At 44.6% G+C, this 19502-nt stretch overlaps 1 protein-coding gene across 4 annotated transcripts in view; it reads right to left on the bottom strand.

Moving 5' to 3' along the window:
- The window catches only part of SLX4 (SLX4 structure-specific endonuclease subunit), a 391720-nt gene that overhangs the window by 176619 nt on the left and 195599 nt on the right, over positions 1 to 19502 (bottom strand). For all 4 annotated transcript variants that reach the window (XM_069210471.1, XM_069210473.1, XM_069210474.1 and 1 more), the window contains one exon: positions 1630 to 1776. In XM_069210471.1, coding sequence (XP_069066572.1) covers positions 1630 to 1776 — 147 coding nt within the window. The remainder of the gene's footprint in view (positions 1 to 1629; positions 1777 to 19502) is intronic.

Raw genomic sequence — 19502 nt, 5'->3', positions numbered from 1 at the left:
GTCAAAAAGTGACTGTGGGTTAGCTCTTCTCTGGGTCTGTGCCTAGGCTGGCTCGAAAAGAAAAGAACTGGCACCAGCGCACCGGGGTGGTGCCTATGCATGACCCATGACCTAATATCCGGTGAGCACAACGCCAACAACGGGTGCGGAGTCGACCAACACCACCTATGGCGCAGAGGGGCACTGCTCTAAGAAAAATCTCCAGATCTAGACTAACGCATGCGGGAAATTCTAAGGTAAGGAATCTGAAATTAGAAGTCTCCATCAGATATAAGGTTTTGATTGAAGCACCACCAGGAGTCTACACCTTCAAGGCACGTACATAGGTTCCTTTGGTGGTGATCATAAGCAACTCTTATGAGGAGCCTGTGACCAGAGCTTTAGAACTAACAAATTCTAATTTGTGCTTTTTAGCCTTTGGAGACCGATATGGAGTGGTGCTCTTCACTTACACTCATTCTTGGAAGGCAACCTTTAAGGGGCAAAGGTGGCCTTCTCTATTAATGATGGACTTGCTGCTACATGTACCACAATTACTGCAGTCTCTGGGAACATGTCCTGACCCATGGAGGGCCAACTGAATTAATATGCATTACTCTACAATCTTTACCAACAAGGACTGAAAGTGATCTTGAGTCAGATGGGGTGGAAGCATGTTGGCAAAAACACTGGGACTCTGCCTCACTGTAAAAAAACACAGCAGCAGAATGCACATACCTTTTCCACCTGCAGGTAGGGAGAAGTAGCAGGGAAAGACCTGCTAAAAAATAAAAAAAATCTGAAGAAACCACCACCAGAACAAATGCACTGTTTGAAACCACGGTTCAAACTTGCTTTATACTAAAATCACATACATGCATGAGAAGTGAAGAGATTTTGTTTTTCTAAAAAAGAAACAACAACATTAAATGCATTGCTTAAAGCCACTGTGGAAACCTATGCTAGTCAATTATCACATACATGCAGAGGGAAGTGATTTAGTTTTTCTTAGCCAAACAAATGAAAATCCCAATCTGCAAACACGTCATTCCAGAAAGGACCAAAATGCATAGAGTGTCAGTGGAAAACCATTCCGTGTCTTGTTGATAGGCAGAGAGAAGATGAAATGTGTTGGGTCCACTGGTGTCACACAGTAAGACGTGGGATCCCTCATGTTGGATTCCCTTGGGAAAATTTTAAAGTGAGAGAGTCTTTTGAATCGACATTTTCAGCATTACAAAACAGTTGCAACAAAGGTAAAGAAACAATGACGTAGCACTTTGTGCTTGTGTGTAACAATTTCCTGTTGGATATACAATTCAGAAACTATATCATAGGATCAAAACACAGATTTCTGTTTGTCAAGATCCTACGTACAAATTTATGAAATTTGCAAAAAACGAAATTCATAGTTTTTTTTCACAAACTCAGGTGCAATTTCTTTTTAGAGTGAATTTGGGCATATTTTGTCAAATTTAGGGACTACACATAGATTTTCATCCATTTAAAGGTACAGGGGAACATTCAAGAATTGGAACAAATGCAGGGAATTTGTCAGTTTAGGAAAGTAAAAAAAAAAGTGGTCCAACTTTGAAAATGTGAAATTGAAAGTCCTACTCCAAAGGTACACCCCCTCCCAGCCATCCTTACCAGCTCAACAAGAAGTGGGCAGCGAGCGTACAGCACAAAGAGATGTGCATACAGGATAGTGCCACAGTCCATCTGAAACTGCACATCACTCAGATGTGGGTTGTTAACCATTCCACCAAAATCAGTTGCAAGGGTGCCGAGAGGTTGCTACAGAAACGACAAAGCAATTATTCAGAATGTTTACAAGGTATGGTGAAAAACAACATCAGCAACAAATTACGTGGGATATCTTCACAATTGTGATGTTCTTGATTAGAAAGGTGCATTATAGATTATCCCGTGCACCTTTCTATTTTTTTTATTTTTTATAATTGGACATGTATGCATTATTTCTCTTTAAACACACTAATAATAAAAATTGAAGCACAAAGGTTCAGCCAGATAAAGCAATCATATAAGATATGAAATGAAAAAGATTTATACAGAAACAAATGTCCAAAGGCGTTAAGGTGATGAAAGTGGTTAGTCCTGAAAATGGGGAAGAAGGCGAACATACAGCTCAATGGTCTCAAAATCCCAGGGCCTCTATTACACAGTAAAAAGCCAGGTTTTTAACGCCTTATGGAGTTGGAATGTGGGAGGGAGTTCCAGAGCTTTGATGCGGCCACCGAGAACACTCTGTCTCCCCGTCTTGATTTTCAAAAAATGAGGAGCTATTACTTAGTTATGGCTAGACGATCGAAGCATCCTAGAATGAGTATACCATTGAAACAAGGGTTTAGTTCCTCCCGGCCCAATGTTTTCAATGCCCTTTGGACAATGCATAAAGCTTTTGTTCACAGGTATCCAGTGAAGCTTAGTTATCTCTGCTGAGACTGATTGATATTTAGGAATATCAAGAACCAGTCTTGGTGGTGCATTTTGAAGCAGCTGCAACCTAGCTATTTCAGTCTTGTTTATGTCCAAATAAAACTCATTGTAGTAGTACAGCCTTGATGAAATCAATGCCAGAGCCACTTGCTTGCACACTGGAAGGTGGATTTAAGGAAATACCTTCCTAAGACTCCAGATCACCAAAATGACCGTTGAGACCGTCTGTTATGCTATTAATTGTGTTTGACCAATGACTTTGTGTTTCACCACTGCACATATTAGTTGTTCGATGTTCATCAGGAGCACATTACATGCTGTATTCAATTTAGCTGCCTATTGGCTTTAACGTGGCATTAGACATCACATTTGGTATTTAGGCTAGCTGCCTATTGGCTTTAACGTGGCATTAGACATTACATTCTGTATTCAGTTTAGCTGCCTATTGGCTTTAACATGGCATTAGACATTACATTTGGTATTTAGGTTAGCTGCCTATTGGCTTTAACGTGGAGTTAGACATTGCAGTTGAGACACTGCAGATGAGCTGTGTTTTTCCACATGGTAGACCAAGCTGTGTTTTTCAAATTGAATTCACATGAACCTTAACGTGATAAGAGAGCGTGTATTTTGTGATTACCTCTCAATCCAGCCTGGGAACGAGTGAAGTTTGGAGACTTGGCCACTCTCCAGGCTTTTTCAGTTCCCACACTGAGCCAGCATTTTTGCTTTTAACAGTGTCCCTAGGCAGCAGCGAGGGAAATTTTCCAGGACTTCAGTCAGGACTGGACGTCAGCTGCCTGGCCTCCCGTTTGGATTGAAAACTCTTTCTCGCAGTTGAACAGGAGTCATCAACTTGCAGGCATGAGAAGGATGACGAGCAGTGATAGGCCCTATGGTGATACAATTTTGACTTTTATTCTTTGCTTTGAAGTTATGCTATAATATAATCACATGTATTTGCTGTGCACATTGCAATTGAGAAGTACTTTGATATATTTTGCTTACACTGCGGCGACTACTTTTAAACGTGTGCTTACAACCTACTAATCTCGTCTCTCAGGAACCTCGTGGTGAAGTAATAATAATAAATGTCTTCTTTAAACTAAGAAGTGCGTTCCAGAGAAGTTTTGTCAGCTCGTCATTAGATAAGGGAAGGAAAGCAAACCATTTTGCCATTAGTCGACAGTTTGGGAGTCGAATTGGAGCTTGGAAGTGCACTATTTAAAAGTGTAATTGTTTTTGTTGTTTAGAGAATTAAAGAAGCACGGCAGACCATGTTTGAAAATGCATGTGAAGTTAAACTGCCTTATGGTGCTGTGAGAAACGTGGTTTCTTGTTTACCAGGACTTTGTGAGTCTTGGGATGAGTGCTTGGATAAAGCAAACTTTTTTTATTTTTAGAAAATGTGATTTTTGAAAGAAAGTATGTCCCTTTTGTTCTTGACAGAAGGGTTTGGATACTTTTGTCTGCTTACAGGAAAATGCATGAGAGCCGTAGGCAGTTAGAACATGAAAATAAGAATTTACATGAGCAAATTAGCCAGAACAAATTGTTACAAGATAAAACTGCTTTTGCAGGAGAAACTGGCTTTTCACATTCCAGTCATGAGGAGGTTAAAAAAGGTGGGGGCCAGTGTGAGCCTCTTGAATAGAGCGTAGATCTCCGTGTGCAGAGCAGCCCACGGTTGTTGGCAGTTGAAGTGCATTCCTTAAAAGATTACACTGAGCATGAAGTTGAGAACGTTATTTTCAGACCGCTTTTGCAAAGTACGATGTGTCAAATTAATTCAGACAAGGCAGCAGTACTGTCGCAAAATGTGCAGTTTCTGGGAATTCAGTGGAATCCAGAAAACAGACGGATGTCGTCACAGGTAAAACAAAAGATTTTAGAGTTTCTTACTATTTGCACTAAGCAAGAGACACCGAGTTTAGAAAGCTTGTTTGATTTTTGGAAACAGTATAGCCCTCATCTGAGTAAAATCTTAACACTTTGGTACAAAGTAACTAGGAAAAAACATGAGTTTGAAGGGAGTGAGAAGCAGCTGCATGCTTTTGATTTGGCAAATGAAATAATTCAACAGACTTTAGATTTGTGCGCAGTGCAAGAGGGAAACACTGATTTACATGTAAACGGGGAACAATTTTTCACCTTGAGTATGTGGCACAAATAGGAGAGGAAAAGAGTGCCCCTGGAACTTTGGATTAGAAAACTATCTGACTTTGTGGAGCGCTGTACTCCTTTTGAAAAACAGCTTTTGACTTGTTATTGGGCTCTAGTGAATACTGAGCAAATGACATTAAATGATAATGTAATTCTGAAACCTGAATTATCAATCATGCAGTGGGTGATGAGTTCACCTAAATCTCACAGTATAGGACAGGCACAGGAGGCTAGTGTCATACACTGGATCTGGTAAATGCAAAACAGGGCTCAAGTCACTGCAGCCCCACATGAACAGGTGTCACAAACCTCTTTACAGGATGAGGAGAGGGTGCAGAAGGTACCACAGGTAAAAGAGTCACTAGTGAAATTGAGTGCACCATTTGAATTCTTGTCCCCTGAGGATAAAAAGCGTGTTTGTTTGACTAATGATTCATTGAAATGCATGAGTACTAAAAGACAATGGAAAGCAGTGTTAAACAATCCAGTTACTGAAAAGTTGTTGTCTACCACAGGAGAAGGAAAAAGTAACCAATATGCAGAGTTGTATAATGTGTGTCAGACTTTAAAGCAAGAGCTGCTTGAGACTTGTCATTTTTACACTGATTCTTGGTTCACTGCCAATAGATTAGCCATTTGGTTTTCCACATGGCTTGTACATAACTGCTTCAATTCCCTTGCAGATGTTAAAGCCAAAATTTCAGAGACAGAATTGTCTACCCAGAATTCTGACTTGGTGGGGATGGCTAATTGGGTGCACCAGATATGTGGACATCTGGGAGAAAAAAGCCACTTACAGGTGGGCAGAGACTAGAGAGATGCACATTCCCCTAGATTTGATCAAAACTGTGATTTTGCAATGTCCTATTTGTCGGCACGCACAACAGAGATTTGTCCCACAAACAGTCAAAGATCAGTTGGGGAGAGGAAAGTTACCAGGACAGATATGGCAAATTGATCAGGTTTTAGGTGGAGTGATTGCTGCAGATTACCAAGTCGAAATCAAAGTTATGCTGATAACTAGAAAATAGTCAGATTTATTCCTACAGATTGGAGACAGAATTGCCCAACTTGTCATAAGTGCAGTGAATGGAGGTTTGGTAAAGAAGGAGTCTTCCCCAGCCCTTCTGACAGTGCAAGGAAAGGGAAGCTGTGGTGCAGCAGATAAAAACATCAGTGCTAAGGTGTGGGTTGAATCCCCAAATGACCCTCCAGAACCTGCAGAAATTATAACAAAGGGCCCCAATAACGTCCTGCTGATTATAAAACAAGGAAAGGAAGAAGGGCACATTTCAGATGACAAATGTTATTTGTACGAAAAGTCATATTTTTTTCTTTTGCAGATCCCACCACGACTCGCCACGGACCATGAGTGTGCTGTGTGGTCTCCCTTCGGGTGTGTGCGTGTGGGGTTGGGGGAGGGACCGCCCCCCCAACCTGAACCTGATTGATTAAATTACAAACCCCAAGGATCCATTTTGTGCAACTGGCGCCTTCAGTTCAAGTTCTACATGGGATCAATATAAAGTTTGTCAACTTGTTTGATTACATTCTTCCACTGGAACTAAGCAACCTTGCCAGTTAACTGTCTGTTTTTTTCGTGTGGAACCCTGACTTTCACTTACATTCCAGCAAACCTTTCAGGTGGAACGTGTGCCTTTACATGAGTAGAACTCATGCTAAATCAACTTGCTGTTTTAGAGACACTGTTCAATCAGTTATTATCCCAATCAGAGTATATAAGCTTCAGTTTTTTCATTGTAGATGTATCTGGTTTGAAAGGTTATGAGATTAATATGTTAATCCACTTCCATTGCTTTACAGTGATTGCTTTTATCATTCAAATCTGATTTGCTTATAATGTTTTTGTTTTTCTGTTTTTGTTTGAAATAAGAGAAAGTCATTGGTCATGGGGTGGAGATGTTATGCTATTAATTGTGTTTGACCAATGACTTTGTGTTTCACCACTGCGCATATTAGTTGTTCAATGTTCATCAGGAGCACATTACATGCTGTATTAAGTTTAGCTGCCTATTGGCTTTAACGTGCCATTAGACATTACATTTGGTATTTAGGTTAGCTGCCTATTGGCTTTAACATGGCATTAGACATTACATTCTGTATTCAGTTTAGCTGCCTATTGGCTTTAACATGGCATTAGACATTACATTTGGTATTTAGGTTAGCTGCCTATTAGCTTTAACGTGGAGTTAGACATTGCAGTTGAGACATTGCAGATGAGCTGTGTTTTTCCACATGCTAAACCAAGCTGTGTTTTTCAAATTGAATTCACATGAACCTTAACGTGATAAGAGATTGTATATTTTGTGTTTATCTCTCAATCCAGCCTGGGAATGAGTGAAGTTTGGAGACTTGGCCACTCTCCAGACTTGTTTGGTTCCCACACTGAGCCAGCATTTTTTATTTTAACGGTGTCCCTGGGTAGCAGCGAGGGAAATGTTCCAGAACTTCAGTCAGGAGCGGACGTCAGGTGCCTGGCCTCCTATTTGGGTGGAAAATCTCTTTCTCGCAGTTGAACAGGAGTCATCAACTTGCAGACATGCGATACGGTGATGCAATTTTGACTTTTATTCTTTGCTTTGAAGTTATGCTATAATATAATCACAAGTATTTGCTGTGTACATTGCAATTGAGAAGTACTTTGATATATTTTGCTTTCATTGCTGCAACTACTTTTAAACGTGTGCTTCCAACCTACTAATCTAGTCTCTCAGGAACCTCGTTGTGAAGTAATAATAATAAATGTCTTCTTTAAACTAAGAAGTGCGTTCCAGAGAAGTTTTGTCAGCTCGGTCATTAGATAAGAGAAGGAAAGCAAAACACTGTCCAACTGATCTGAAGGTCAAATAACAGGTTTCCGTTAAAAGTACTCCACCGTTTTTGTCGAGTCTGTGGAAGTGGGTAATGTATCCAGCATTTCTGCCCACCAGGAATTGGTCTAGATGGATGGTTGACTGTCAAAGATCAAGACTTCCGTCTTGTCGCCATTAAGTCTAAGATAATTTTTCCCCATCCAAATGACTAGTGCCTGCATAAAGTGTTTGAAGGTGGTGGAAGTGGCAATCATATCTTTGGTGATTGACACGATTATTTGTGTCATTGGCATATGAAAGAGCCTGTAGTCCAAAGGACCTTCTGAGCTTAGCCAGTGGGAAAACATATACATTGAATAATGTAGGGCTCAGAGAGCAGCCCTGAGGAACCCCACATTGCAATGTAATGGACTTGTAGCAGAATTGATCTACCATTGTCATTTGTGACTTGTCACTGAGAGAGGATGTTAAAAGCTTCAATGCTGAACCTGAGACCTCTCCCTCCCCTGCAGCCAACCTACAAGCAAGGTAGGAGAGAGATGGTGCTGTGTCAAAGGTTGCAGACAGATCCTGAAGGATCAGTGTCACAGCCTGCCTTGCATCAACCATGGAATGTATGTTACTGACTCCAGAAATTAATGCAGTTTTGGTCCCATGGTTACTCCTGAACACAAACTGTGACGCATCCAGCAGTTCATATTGTTTCAGATAAGCCATCAACTGGGAGTTCAAGTGCTTTCCCCAAGATTTTGATAGCTGAAGGAAGCAAAGAGAGATAGGACTATAGTTTTTTTTAAACCTTTGGGGTCCCGTTTGGGTTTTAAAAAATGGCTTAACAGTTGCTTTTTCCACAGTTGTGGGTAACATCACACAGTGATTTGCCTTATTCAGGGTTGCTGTAAGATGTGAGGCAATAATGTTATCGTCCAACTGCAACATTTTGTGAGGACAGGGTTCAAAAGGACAACCAGGTTTCAAGCTGAGAAGATAGCACTCAGTCTGTCCATGTGTAAGGAGGGTGAAACAGGACAGAGCTGCTGTCGAGCTCTCTCTAATTATCAAAGTTTCTACTAGGATTAGCCCAGCATGGACGTTCCTTTGGGAAAGAGTCTGAAGCTCTGAGTTGAAATGGTTGGGTTCTTCATAAATATGTAGGATTTTAGCCTGAAACAAATGTGGCAGTCGATTACAAAAATACTGAGAAAACTCTATACTGGTGGGGGGTGCAGACAGAAAAGTAACTAACTTGAAGGGATCTCGTGGATTTGTCAGTTGCCAATGTGTTGGTGCAGTAGAGCGATTTCTCTTCCTTGAAGACAACCTTGTATTCTGCCAAAGTAGACTTGTATAAGGCTCTATCTGGTAGATCATAGCACTTTCGCCAGGCCCGTTCTTGGAGACGATTTGCAAGCCTAAGTCTCTCCAAAAACCATGGGGAAGTTGGCATCTTCCTCCGCATATAGATTTCCCTAATGGGGGAAACACTATTAATGGTTGAAGCAAGCCAAGTAGAGAACTATCCAGCTGCTAGATCCGCATCCTTGTGATCGGTCCATTCTCAGTTATTTAGGGCATGAGATAAGGCTTCTTTACTAAGTCTTTTCCAATTTTGTTTAGACGTTCCATTGTTCACACAGTTAGGAACCTCCTGTATATGAGGCCAAGAAAGGCTAAAGGAACAGCAAAATGGTCAGACCAGATAAGTGGCAGAGTTATTGAGACCTTAAGGCCAGGGTTATTAGAGAAGATGCCATCCAAAGTATGGCCAGCTTTGTGCACTGGTGTCATAACTATTGATAATCCACAGCAAGTCATCATGTCCCTAAAAGCCTGAGAAATCATTGCACAGATCATTTTCCAAATAGAAATTTAAATCCCCCAGGAGACCGATGTTATGTTTCCAAGGTCTGGTTCTATTAAGTGTGCAAACTTTGGTATAAAGGCAGACCTAGGACCAGGTTGTCTGTAGACTAGGACCCCAGTGAATTAGTTGATAGGCAGTATTTTAATTAGAGAAATGAAACGCTTCACGGGGCAAGGTCTGGGTGAAGGTTCCATGAGGCGTGTGTACCTAGTTTTGTGTACCACTGCTAGCCCTCCCCCTGCTTTGCCTGTCCTTTTTAATAATTGTACAACCTGGGAGGATGGCATTTCCAATTTTGCAACTGGACGATTCCTTGGTTCAAGTTTCTGTTACAAAGATCCAATCAGGCTCATGAGTCACAATGAATTCCGCGAATCCCATTTTATTTTTAATCAGGGAATTAGCATTAATTAAGAATCTCTGATAATTGGTCTTTCTTGAGGCAATCATGTCCTGAAGATGAAGGGACATAGGATTGTTGGGCAGAGGAAAGGGTGTACTGAAAATAGGCAACAAGGGAATAACCTTAAATCCACATAAGGGGATGAGGGGCAGATGCTGTTCTTACTGTCATAAATTTTGTCAAATTCAATGGGTGAGAGGCATTCAGAAAACTTACCGTAATTTCACCAGCTTAAAAGCTGCTCTTTAGAATAAAGTTGGGAGTCTTTTCCTGGGAGAAACTGCCAGGGTTTTTGGCGCAAAGGCACAGTCCAGACATGGATGGGTGCAGACGGGCTCTCCGCTGGCGTGCCTTCGGCACAGCAGCAGCGTGCCCGCTGCACGTGTCCATGCGCACATCCCAATTTATGGGCCTTCTCCACATGGTCAGCGCAAACTAGCCCACTAACCTGCACTGGAAGGAGTACTTCCCATAAGTAAGAACATGCTTGTTTCCCCTGCGCTCAACTGAGTGTGGGAAAGCCGTAGCGGACCGGGGAAAGAGCATCGGGCATTTAACAGGTGAATTGATGACAATAAAACAGTGGTGCGCTAAATAATTAAAAGTGATTGCGGTGCAACAAAAATACAAATAACACAATGATTAAAATCTCTGGGCTCGGATGGGAACAGCCCACCGCCTGAATAGAGAAAGGAGAACACCATATAGTACTCTGGAGTTACCCTTTTGGAGTGAGCAGCATATAGGTCTGAAGCCTCTTAAATCCTCCTAAATGCTTACTGTGGTCCACACCTCCACTAAGGATAGTACAAGGGGCTATCCATACTGATCATTGAAACTGTAATCACAGAAACTTCTCCTATACATGGAAGATGGCCAGAGCATTTGCATTTTAAAATTAGATGCTTGAGCAATCATTCATAAGTCACCTCATATTGAGGCTCTGTGCCTATGGGACTTCCTATTAGACAACTACTATTATCGACAGATGAAATGGCTAACAATTTGTACAGAGAAAAAGATGCTTTTGGATTAGAAGTAAACTCACAACAGTTAGCAGGCAAGGGATAAATTCAATGATTATTACGAACAACCAATATTAACTCTTGGTTTCAAGGGGTAAATCATTTGCCCTTATTTATTCCATTGATTCACAACATACAGCATCAGATTCATTGAAGAGTAACTTATCTCTTATTCTAACAACATGGCAGAAATATATACAATTCTAAATGCATTCGTATTTACAACACACATTTCTTACAAACAATACACCGATAATCGCAAATATAACAAAAATCTAAACGAAATTAAGAGAAAACATGCGCTTATTTACAGGATTTTTTACAGATAGTCACATAAACACAATTCACAATGTGATCTGATCTCATCTGGTAACCAAGGGTCTTGCTCCCAGCTGTACAATACCTTAATGTTTTTTAGAAAGGTATTATGTAGTGCTAAACTACTTATGTTTATCAATTCGTTATCACTTCAAGCCCTTGATTCCACTAACAGGATGTCGACGCGTTTCGGCCTTAACACTCAGGGCCTCGTCAGGACTGTCAGGGGGCACTGGCACCACTTTCTCTCCATTATGATGTAAATCCAACCTTATGAGTTAAAGTCGCGACTTTTCAAAATTATAGAAGGCAGCGGTTTGCATTCTCCGGGCGACGCAAGGCTCGTTTACGCACAGAGATTGGAGCAGCATCTAAAAAGTCTACGCCCCAGTATATACATGGTTATATTAAGATCGAGTAAATAGAAGAATCACTAAAAGAACAGGATATTAACTCATAAGGTTGGATTTACATCATAATGGAGAGAAAGTGGTGCCAGTGCCCCCTGACAGTCCTGACGAGGCCCTGAGTGTTAAGGCCGAAACGCATCTACATCCTGTTAGTGGAATCAAGGGCTTGGAGTGATAACGAATTGATACACATAAGTAGTTTAGCACTACATAATACCTTTCTAAAAAACATTAAGGTATTGTACAGCTGGGTGCAAGACCCTTGGTTACCAGATGAGATCAGATCACATTGTGAATTGTGTTTATGTGACTATCTGTAAAAAATCCTGTAAATGGGCGCATGTTTTCTCTTAATTTTGTTTAGATTTTTATGTTTGCGATTATCGGTGTATTGTTTGTAAGAAATGTGTGTTGTAAATACGAATGCATTTAGAATTGTATATATTTCTGCCATGTTGTTAGAATAAGAGATAAGTTACTCTTCAATGAATCTGATACTGTATGTTGTGAATCAATGGAATAAGTAAGGGCAAATAATTTACCCCTTGAAACCAAGAGTTAATATTGGTTGTTTGTAATAATCATTGAATTTATCCCTTGCCTGCTAACTGTTGTGAGTTTGCTGTGGTTAGTATCCTAAGCAGGCGGGGGTTATAGGATACTCCCCTTTTTAGGTCTGATTTTGGATTAGAAGTATGCAGGTCACATACCGAAGGATTTGACTTGGACTTCCAGATTCCTTAGCCTCTTATGTGAACTTATAGGAGTATTCTAAAGAACAGAAGACTTTGCAAAAAGGGGAAGTGGAGTTGGAGTAGCTACCATAACCTTTTGAGAATTTAGCTCAATGATAATTTTTAGAAAGCTAAGGCCAACATGAACATCTGAGTCTAGATAACATGTAATGTGATTAGAGAGTCCATGTAGGGTAGCCCATATGGATGCCTTACAGATCACATCAAGAGGAATGTTGCAGAACATAGCAGTATAAAAGAGATAATCCAGCCGAAAGTCAATGACTAAATAATGTCTTCAACGATAGAAAGCAAAAGCTATTTGTGAATAAAAAATATCTTCTGCACTCCAACTAGGCTATCAGAGCCTTTCTAATTGCCAGTCTATACCAACCAAACATGATGACAACAGGCAACTTTGACTTATGTTAATGACTATTCTAGAACGGGACAGATTCACAGACTATAAATTGTACAACAAGACCCTAGAAAGTGTAGAAGTGTGCTGCACAAGCTGATAACACAACTAACTTCTTGTTTCTAAAGATTTCTTTCAGCACGAAGTACATGTGGAAATCTTGTAAAGATTTAAATAGAAAAGAAGGATTGGTTCTAAAAACATTACCCTCATGAAACAATGTGTACCGGGCAAAAACATTTTACGATATTGAGGTCTATGGGGAGAGACGTTCTTCAGTGTCTTTTGACAATATAATTTTATAATATGATTATCTTTCTGTCAAAGCTCCTATAGGCCTCAATGAAAGTAAATTGTGACCTGCAAGATTCTATCAAATGCCAGATGACAGAATAATGTCTAAAGTGCAAAGGAAGGACAGAGCTTGCCAGGCTCCAAGAATGCTGCATTGTTGCAGAGTTTGATGCAATAACCTAAAGCCAGGTGCCTGTGGCAGCCAAGCACACCGTGGAGCGCAACTTACGGAAGGGAGGTGGCATTGCCAACAGGGCTCTGCCCAGGTCAAACCACTTCCAACAGAGCAGTAAAACACAAAGAAGCCTTCTCCCAGAATGAACAACATGGCAGAGTAAACAAGTTGCCTGGACATGTGGGGAGTCTGCTTGCCTGAGCAAAACAGGGGAAAATGAAACAGTGGAGTGGTGCTGTGTGGTGTTAAAAAAGTGAAATGCTGCAGGGATGCGGATTGCTGCTCAGGCAAAACTAGCATCACAGAAGAGCTGCTGGAGTTGGATCTAGTGTGAGATGGAAGTGGAAGTGAGGTGCATCTGGAAAGGAGGAGCAGTGGCGGTATTCTGCTGGAGATCGGGCAGACTGCTTGTGTAAAGTCTCACAAAGGATGAGTATCAATCATAAGGAGCCCACATCCAGCCTTCCTCCTATGCCAGATGTTCAGAAAGATCTGAGACAACGAACACCAAAGGTGGCAAGGGCCAAGAAATAAAAGCTGAAAGATAAAGGCCCAAATAAGAATAATGCGCTCGCTCTAACATGATTGCTGTAACAATTAAGAAATACACATTTAATAATTACACAAGTGGGGCGTGGCCAAGAAACATGGCCGGCGGGAAGCGCTCCTACTGAGCTCTCCCTCTGGCGACTTCCTTCAAGATCCTGGGGTGCCTCAGCCTGCGGGGACCCCTCTTTGGCAGCGGGATGTAGTGCTGAGAGGTCATACACAGCACGGTTCCCCTTTTTGGCACCGGAGTTGAGCTGGGGGGGCGCTGTGCGTCTCCTGGGCCGCGCTGGAGGCAGCGGCTGGGCCCGGGGAGCTTAAGTTGCTGCATCAGTGGTGTTGTCGGAGTGGAGGGCATTATACTTCGGCAGCCTCTATCCTGCGCGGGGGGGCCTTCCGGACCGCAAGAAAGGCAGCGACACCCCTGAGGGGCCTGACGGTGACGGCTAGGCCCTTGTGGTATTCACGGGGGCCTGCAGCGAGCGGAGGTTGTGGTGAAGGCCTCCCCTGGGCTGATTGGAGATTGGCTGCTGGGTCCATTGCTGGGTGCGGCCTCTGGGGTCGGGCAGCGTCCCCCGTGCTGCTGGCTTGGACAGGCCTGTCGGCTGTGTGGCCCACGGCATATGGTACTGGTTGTCCGGGCCTGGTGACGTGAGGTGGTGTTCTGTGGAGGCACCAGGGGAGTTGGCCGTACCCTGGGGGAGGGTTTGGGGGAGAGAGGGAGGGTGTTGAGTTCTGGAGGACTGCAGTTGCTGGACGGCACACACCCGGATAGGCGTGAGCAGAAGAGGCCCCTAGACCTACATTTCTTTTGCTTTCCTGCTCCTTTTGGCTCCTACCTGTGAGTATCTTGGGAGGAATCCTCGCCCACTGGGAGTACCTGTGCCCCTTCACTGGACACTCGGGGACACAGTGGTGGATGGTGGTGCCTGATAGCCCGGAGCGCGGCAGACTTAGCTTTTGTGGCACTTTGGGATCCAGCCTTCACTGGTGGCCCCTTGCCACAACAGGCACTGGGTTTTTGGGACTGGGTTGGGCCCTGGTCCGGGCACAGGATGGGATGGGGCGGCATAAGCGAACTGATACATCGCAGGGTAACACCATGGAGCACTATACTACCCCAGTGCCCTTGCTACAGGGCCCTGACCAATCGGATGAGAATGGAGACAACATGAGGGCGCCTGCGAATCCTGAGGAGCCCTCAAGTGTGGAGCTCCTTGTGGCCATCCAGGGCTCTATGGTGGTGCTGGAGGGTAAGATAGAGACTGTGGCAGTGGAGGTGAACCTGCTTCCGGCCGACCTTCGGAAGGTGTCCGGTAAGGTCAAAGTGGCGGAGGGATCCACTGTGGAGCTACAGACGGAGGTGGGGGCCCTGCGGAAACAAATGGTGCAGGCCAATTCCACGGTCGGACGGCTGGAGACGAGGTTGGAGTATGCAGAAGGAAGGTCACGGGGAACAATGTCAGGCTGCTGGGCTTCCCGGAGCGTGCGGAGTGGCCTGCTGCGGAATCCTTTGTGTAAAACTGGATCAGAGATGTGCTGCAGCCTTCTGGGCTATCCAAGGTGTTTGTAGTGAAGCGTGCACATAGGACCCTTGTTGTGCCTCCGCGGCCTGGCGCTCTACCCAGGGACATTATAGCTCGTCTTCTGAAGTAGAAGGATCAGGACTGTGTGTTGAGTGCCGCCCGTGAGTCCGATAAGGCCATCTATGAGAACTGCAAGATATCTATTTATCCTGATTACACAAACAAGGTGCGGAGTTCTCGAAAGGGATTAATGGAGGTCGAGGCAAAACTTCGAGGCATGAACGTGCAATATACGCTTCTGTATCCGGCACGTTTAAAGGTGAGCTCAGACGGGAGTTCACTCTTTTTCGATCGTCCGTAGAAGGTGTGGCGATGGCTGGAAATGTGGGATAAGGCTGTTCCGGGGAGGACAGAGAGAGCTGAAGGCGTGGCTTCCCAGGCCTCTGGAGCGGAAAGCCCAGATTGGAGATCACGTGAGGCAGGTCATCCAGTGGATGCTGGGACTGACGGGTCGGCTGAGGACTCCAGTCACAGAGTGGAAATACAACAGGACGGAAAAATGGCGGTAGTGTCTACCGTTGTGGCTGGGGGTCGGGATGAGGAACTGGGGTGAGGAGCCGGGGGAGAGGGGTTCCTGTGCAAGTCTATGATCCTCGTGGTTTCGGGGTGTCATTGTGTTCTTCTTTGTAGGGTTGGTGTCAACAATGGAGGTATTTTTTTTTTTCCTAGGGGAGAGCTACGGCCTCACCTCCGGTTTGGGTCCTGTGGGTCTTCTTTTCTGGATTGGGCTCCGCTATCGGGAGGGCTTGGATAATTTCTTAACCAAGATTGAGGCGGTACTCAGGTCATCAGTGGATTGATGCGGGGTAGGTGGGTGGTCACTCTGTGGTAGGACTTATGACATGGTAAGTTGGGGGTTAGGCTGTTGTCCTGGCAGCATCTATGGACTGGAATTACAGTATGGTTTGTTCTGGTTGTTTTACTGTATATCCAGGGTGGGGGTTTGGGTGGGTTTGACTGATTAAGTTTGTCAACGTTTGCAGTTTATTCAACAGTGCAGGTATGAGGGCCAGACGTGCAATATGTCCTTTCCTGTCTTCCCAAAGGGGTGGGGCACAGTGGGAGGTGTTCAGCTGGGATGGAGGGCAATTCAGTATTGCTATGGGTCATCAAATCAACATGTTGACCTGGAATGTCCGGGGATTGAAGAGCTACACTAAGCACCACATGGTACACTTATTTCTTAGGAGACATAAAATTCACATTGCCTGCCTCCAGGAAACACATACGACGGAAGAGGAAGCACATAAACTGTCTAAGAAGTGGCGGGGTAAGATGTTTTCATCCTCCTTCTCCTCCTATGCGCGAGGAGTGTCTGTATGGGTAGCACCGGGGGTTCCGTTCACCCACATATACAGCGTAGTAGATGTCGAGGGACAATATGTTCTGGTGGAAGGTATGTTGGATGGCTTACACATAGTTATCCTCAACACACATGCTCCTAATAATGACGATACCTCCTTTTACACCAGAATACCTGAGATTTTAGGGGACAGTGTGGATGGGCCTTTAGTCTGGGAGGGGGATTACAATTGTGTGTTACAGAGTGATCTGTATCACATTCAGCCGAATCTGGGAACTAAGCCCTTGATGGTGAAGGCCCTAAGGGAGGTGATAACACATTTGGGACTTTGGGATAATTGGAGGGAGCTGCACCCGGAGGGCAGGGAATACACTGGTCATTCTAGAACACATAATACGCATACCCAATTGGACAGGTTCCTGCTGGGAGGTCTTAATAGCTCGCAAGTACTGGATGTTACGCATATGTGTAGATTCTTGTCCGATCATGCACCGGTCCGGTTACAGATTCAGTAGGGTGCAGCGGCTGCCTCTCTAGTGCGTAGTTGGCACATGCCTGCGGCCTACCTTACTGATGTGGGGTGTCGTGAATGGATGGATGAGGCCATTAAACAGTACATGGAACTGAATTGGAACACAACAGACTAGGGGCCTGGAATGGGAGGCTATGAAGGCAGTCATAAGGGGGGAGTGTATAGGCATGGCATGTGGGGTACGTAAACAATTGTAGTGGGATCTTACTGCGTTGGAGGAGAAATTGGGGGATTTGGAACTGCAGCTACCGGGCGCGAAAATGGAAGAACAGGAGGAACTTAGGTTATACAAGGAGGTTAAGGGTTGTTGGGATACTTTAAGCCGGATCACTCTTAGAGGGTATAGACAGCAACTGTACCGTGAGGAAGATAAATCTGGCAAACTCATGGCGTGGATTCGGAAACGGGAGGTGGAGGCCCCCCCTATACTGCATGTTAGGAATGCTGACGGTGAAATGCTCACAAACGCAAGGACGTTCTGCAAGAACTGGCAGCGCACCTTCAAAGGGTTTCAAGGGCTGGTGCGGTCTCATCTGAGGAAGGTGTGGAGGGGTGTCTGAAGCAGATGCGTCTTCCGTGCTTGTGCTTGGAGAGTAGGGATGCCCTTGAGACTGCCATTACTGTTGAGGAGGGGAGTGAGGCAGTTGCTGCAATGACTAAGTCCAAATCCCCTGGTAGTGACGGTTTTCCTGTTGAGTTGTATCAAACGTTTTCCTTGTCTCTACAGGAGAAGCTCCTGGAGGTCTTCGAGGAAGTTCAAGTGTGCGGTATGTTGCCGTACTCCATGCGTCAGGGTATTGTTTGCTTGATGCTCAAGCCAGGGAGGGATCCTGGAGACCCCTCCTCGTATCGCCCGCTTACCAGTGATGTCAAGATACTTTGTAAGATCTTGGCCACCTGGGGGGGGGGGGGAGATTCGGGGTATAGTGCACGAGGAACAATGTGGGTTTATCCCTAGTCACAGTACATTCTATAATTTGCGCTGCTTGGCACATATCCTGCACGAGACCTAAGAAGTGGAGACTGAGCTGGGGCTAGTGCCCTTGAACCTGGAAAAGGCCTCTGACACAGTTAAGTGGGGGTACCTCTTAGAGGTCCTGCAGGACATGGGGTTCGGCCCCGGTTTGTGTGGTTGCTGTATACTGCTCCTACTACACAAGTGAGAGTGAGGGAAGGCTCTCGAATGCTTGGGAGATTGGTAGGGGCACGAGGCAGGGATGCCCGTTTTCGCCTCTTTTGTTTGCTCTGGCGGTGGAGCCACTAGCGATTTGGCTTTGTGAGGAGCTGGAGCCGTGGGGGATCCAGGTGAGACGGACTACACATGTAGTCTCCATGTATGCAGATGATGCATTGGTTTATGTATGGGACCCTCATGTCTCGGTGCCGATGCGGAGGCTGGAGGTTTTTGTTGCTGTCTCTGGTCTTAGAGTCAACAGAAAGAAGTCGCTCCTGTTCCCCTTGGGGTCCCTTTGTGGGATGTTGTGTGCTGACTTGCCTGGAGAAGGACTTCGATGGGAAGTTGAGAGTTTTCGGTACTTGGGCATATAGGTCACTCATTCTTTGGCTGTGCATAAGAACCACAATGTCGAGTGAGTAGTAGCTGGCCTGGAACACTCGGTCTCCTTTTGGAACAGGTTGCCTCTGTGATGGGCAGGGCTACGGTGGCTAAGATGGTGCTCTTGCCATGGTGTCTATACTTGTCCAGAACTCGTTATTTCTGTTGGCTGCCCGGCTCTTTCGTCGTTTGTATAGTCTGCTGATCTCTTTGGTCTGGGCTGGACGGCAAAGTAGGGTGGCACTGTTGGTGTTGCAGAAGGATGTTGAAGGGGGCGGGCTGGCGATCCCCCAACATTAGACACTACAAGTATGTAGCACACTTGTAGTATGCTGCCCAGTGGATGACTGACACTGATGAATTGGGAGAAGAGGTTGTATGCAGGATTGTGCGATGGGCGGTCATTGGTGCAAATATTGATGCTGGGGGGAGATCTGACCCCACTGTGCCCTACCTGGTCAAGACCACTGTTGGGATTTGGGAGCAAGTAGTTAAACATGTACTCAAATGTGCCCCCTTTGATAGGAAGCTGAAGTTGTGGGACTTAGCCCCATTTCGGGAATGGAAAAGTTAATGTCAGTAGAGGCTTGGAGACTGGGAGGATGTGAGGTGGCTGGAGATCTCTACCCTAATGGAGAGTTTCTCTCTTTTGCTGACGCTCAAGATTTGTTTGACCTGGGTCTGGGTCAATTCCTGCAATATGCGAAAATCGAGAATTTAGTACGTGAGATCTGGAGTAGTTTCCCGGTCGCCCCTGAGGCCTCATAGGTACTAAATGGACTGATTAACTGGGGTGAGGGGATGCATTTGATTACCCGGTTTTATAAAGCCCTATGGGAGGATCAACCAGGTGTGATTAGTGTGGGACGTAAGGCATGGGAGGCTGACCTGAGGGAACCCAAG

This window comes from Pleurodeles waltl, chromosome 10 (assembly GCF_031143425.1).
Source record: "Pleurodeles waltl isolate 20211129_DDA chromosome 10, aPleWal1.hap1.20221129, whole genome shotgun sequence".
In the NCBI taxonomy this organism is placed as follows: Eukaryota; Metazoa; Chordata; class Amphibia; order Caudata; family Salamandridae; genus Pleurodeles; species Pleurodeles waltl.
The sequence above is the reverse complement of the archived record's forward strand: the minus strand, read 5'-3'. Positions and strand labels throughout refer to the sequence as shown.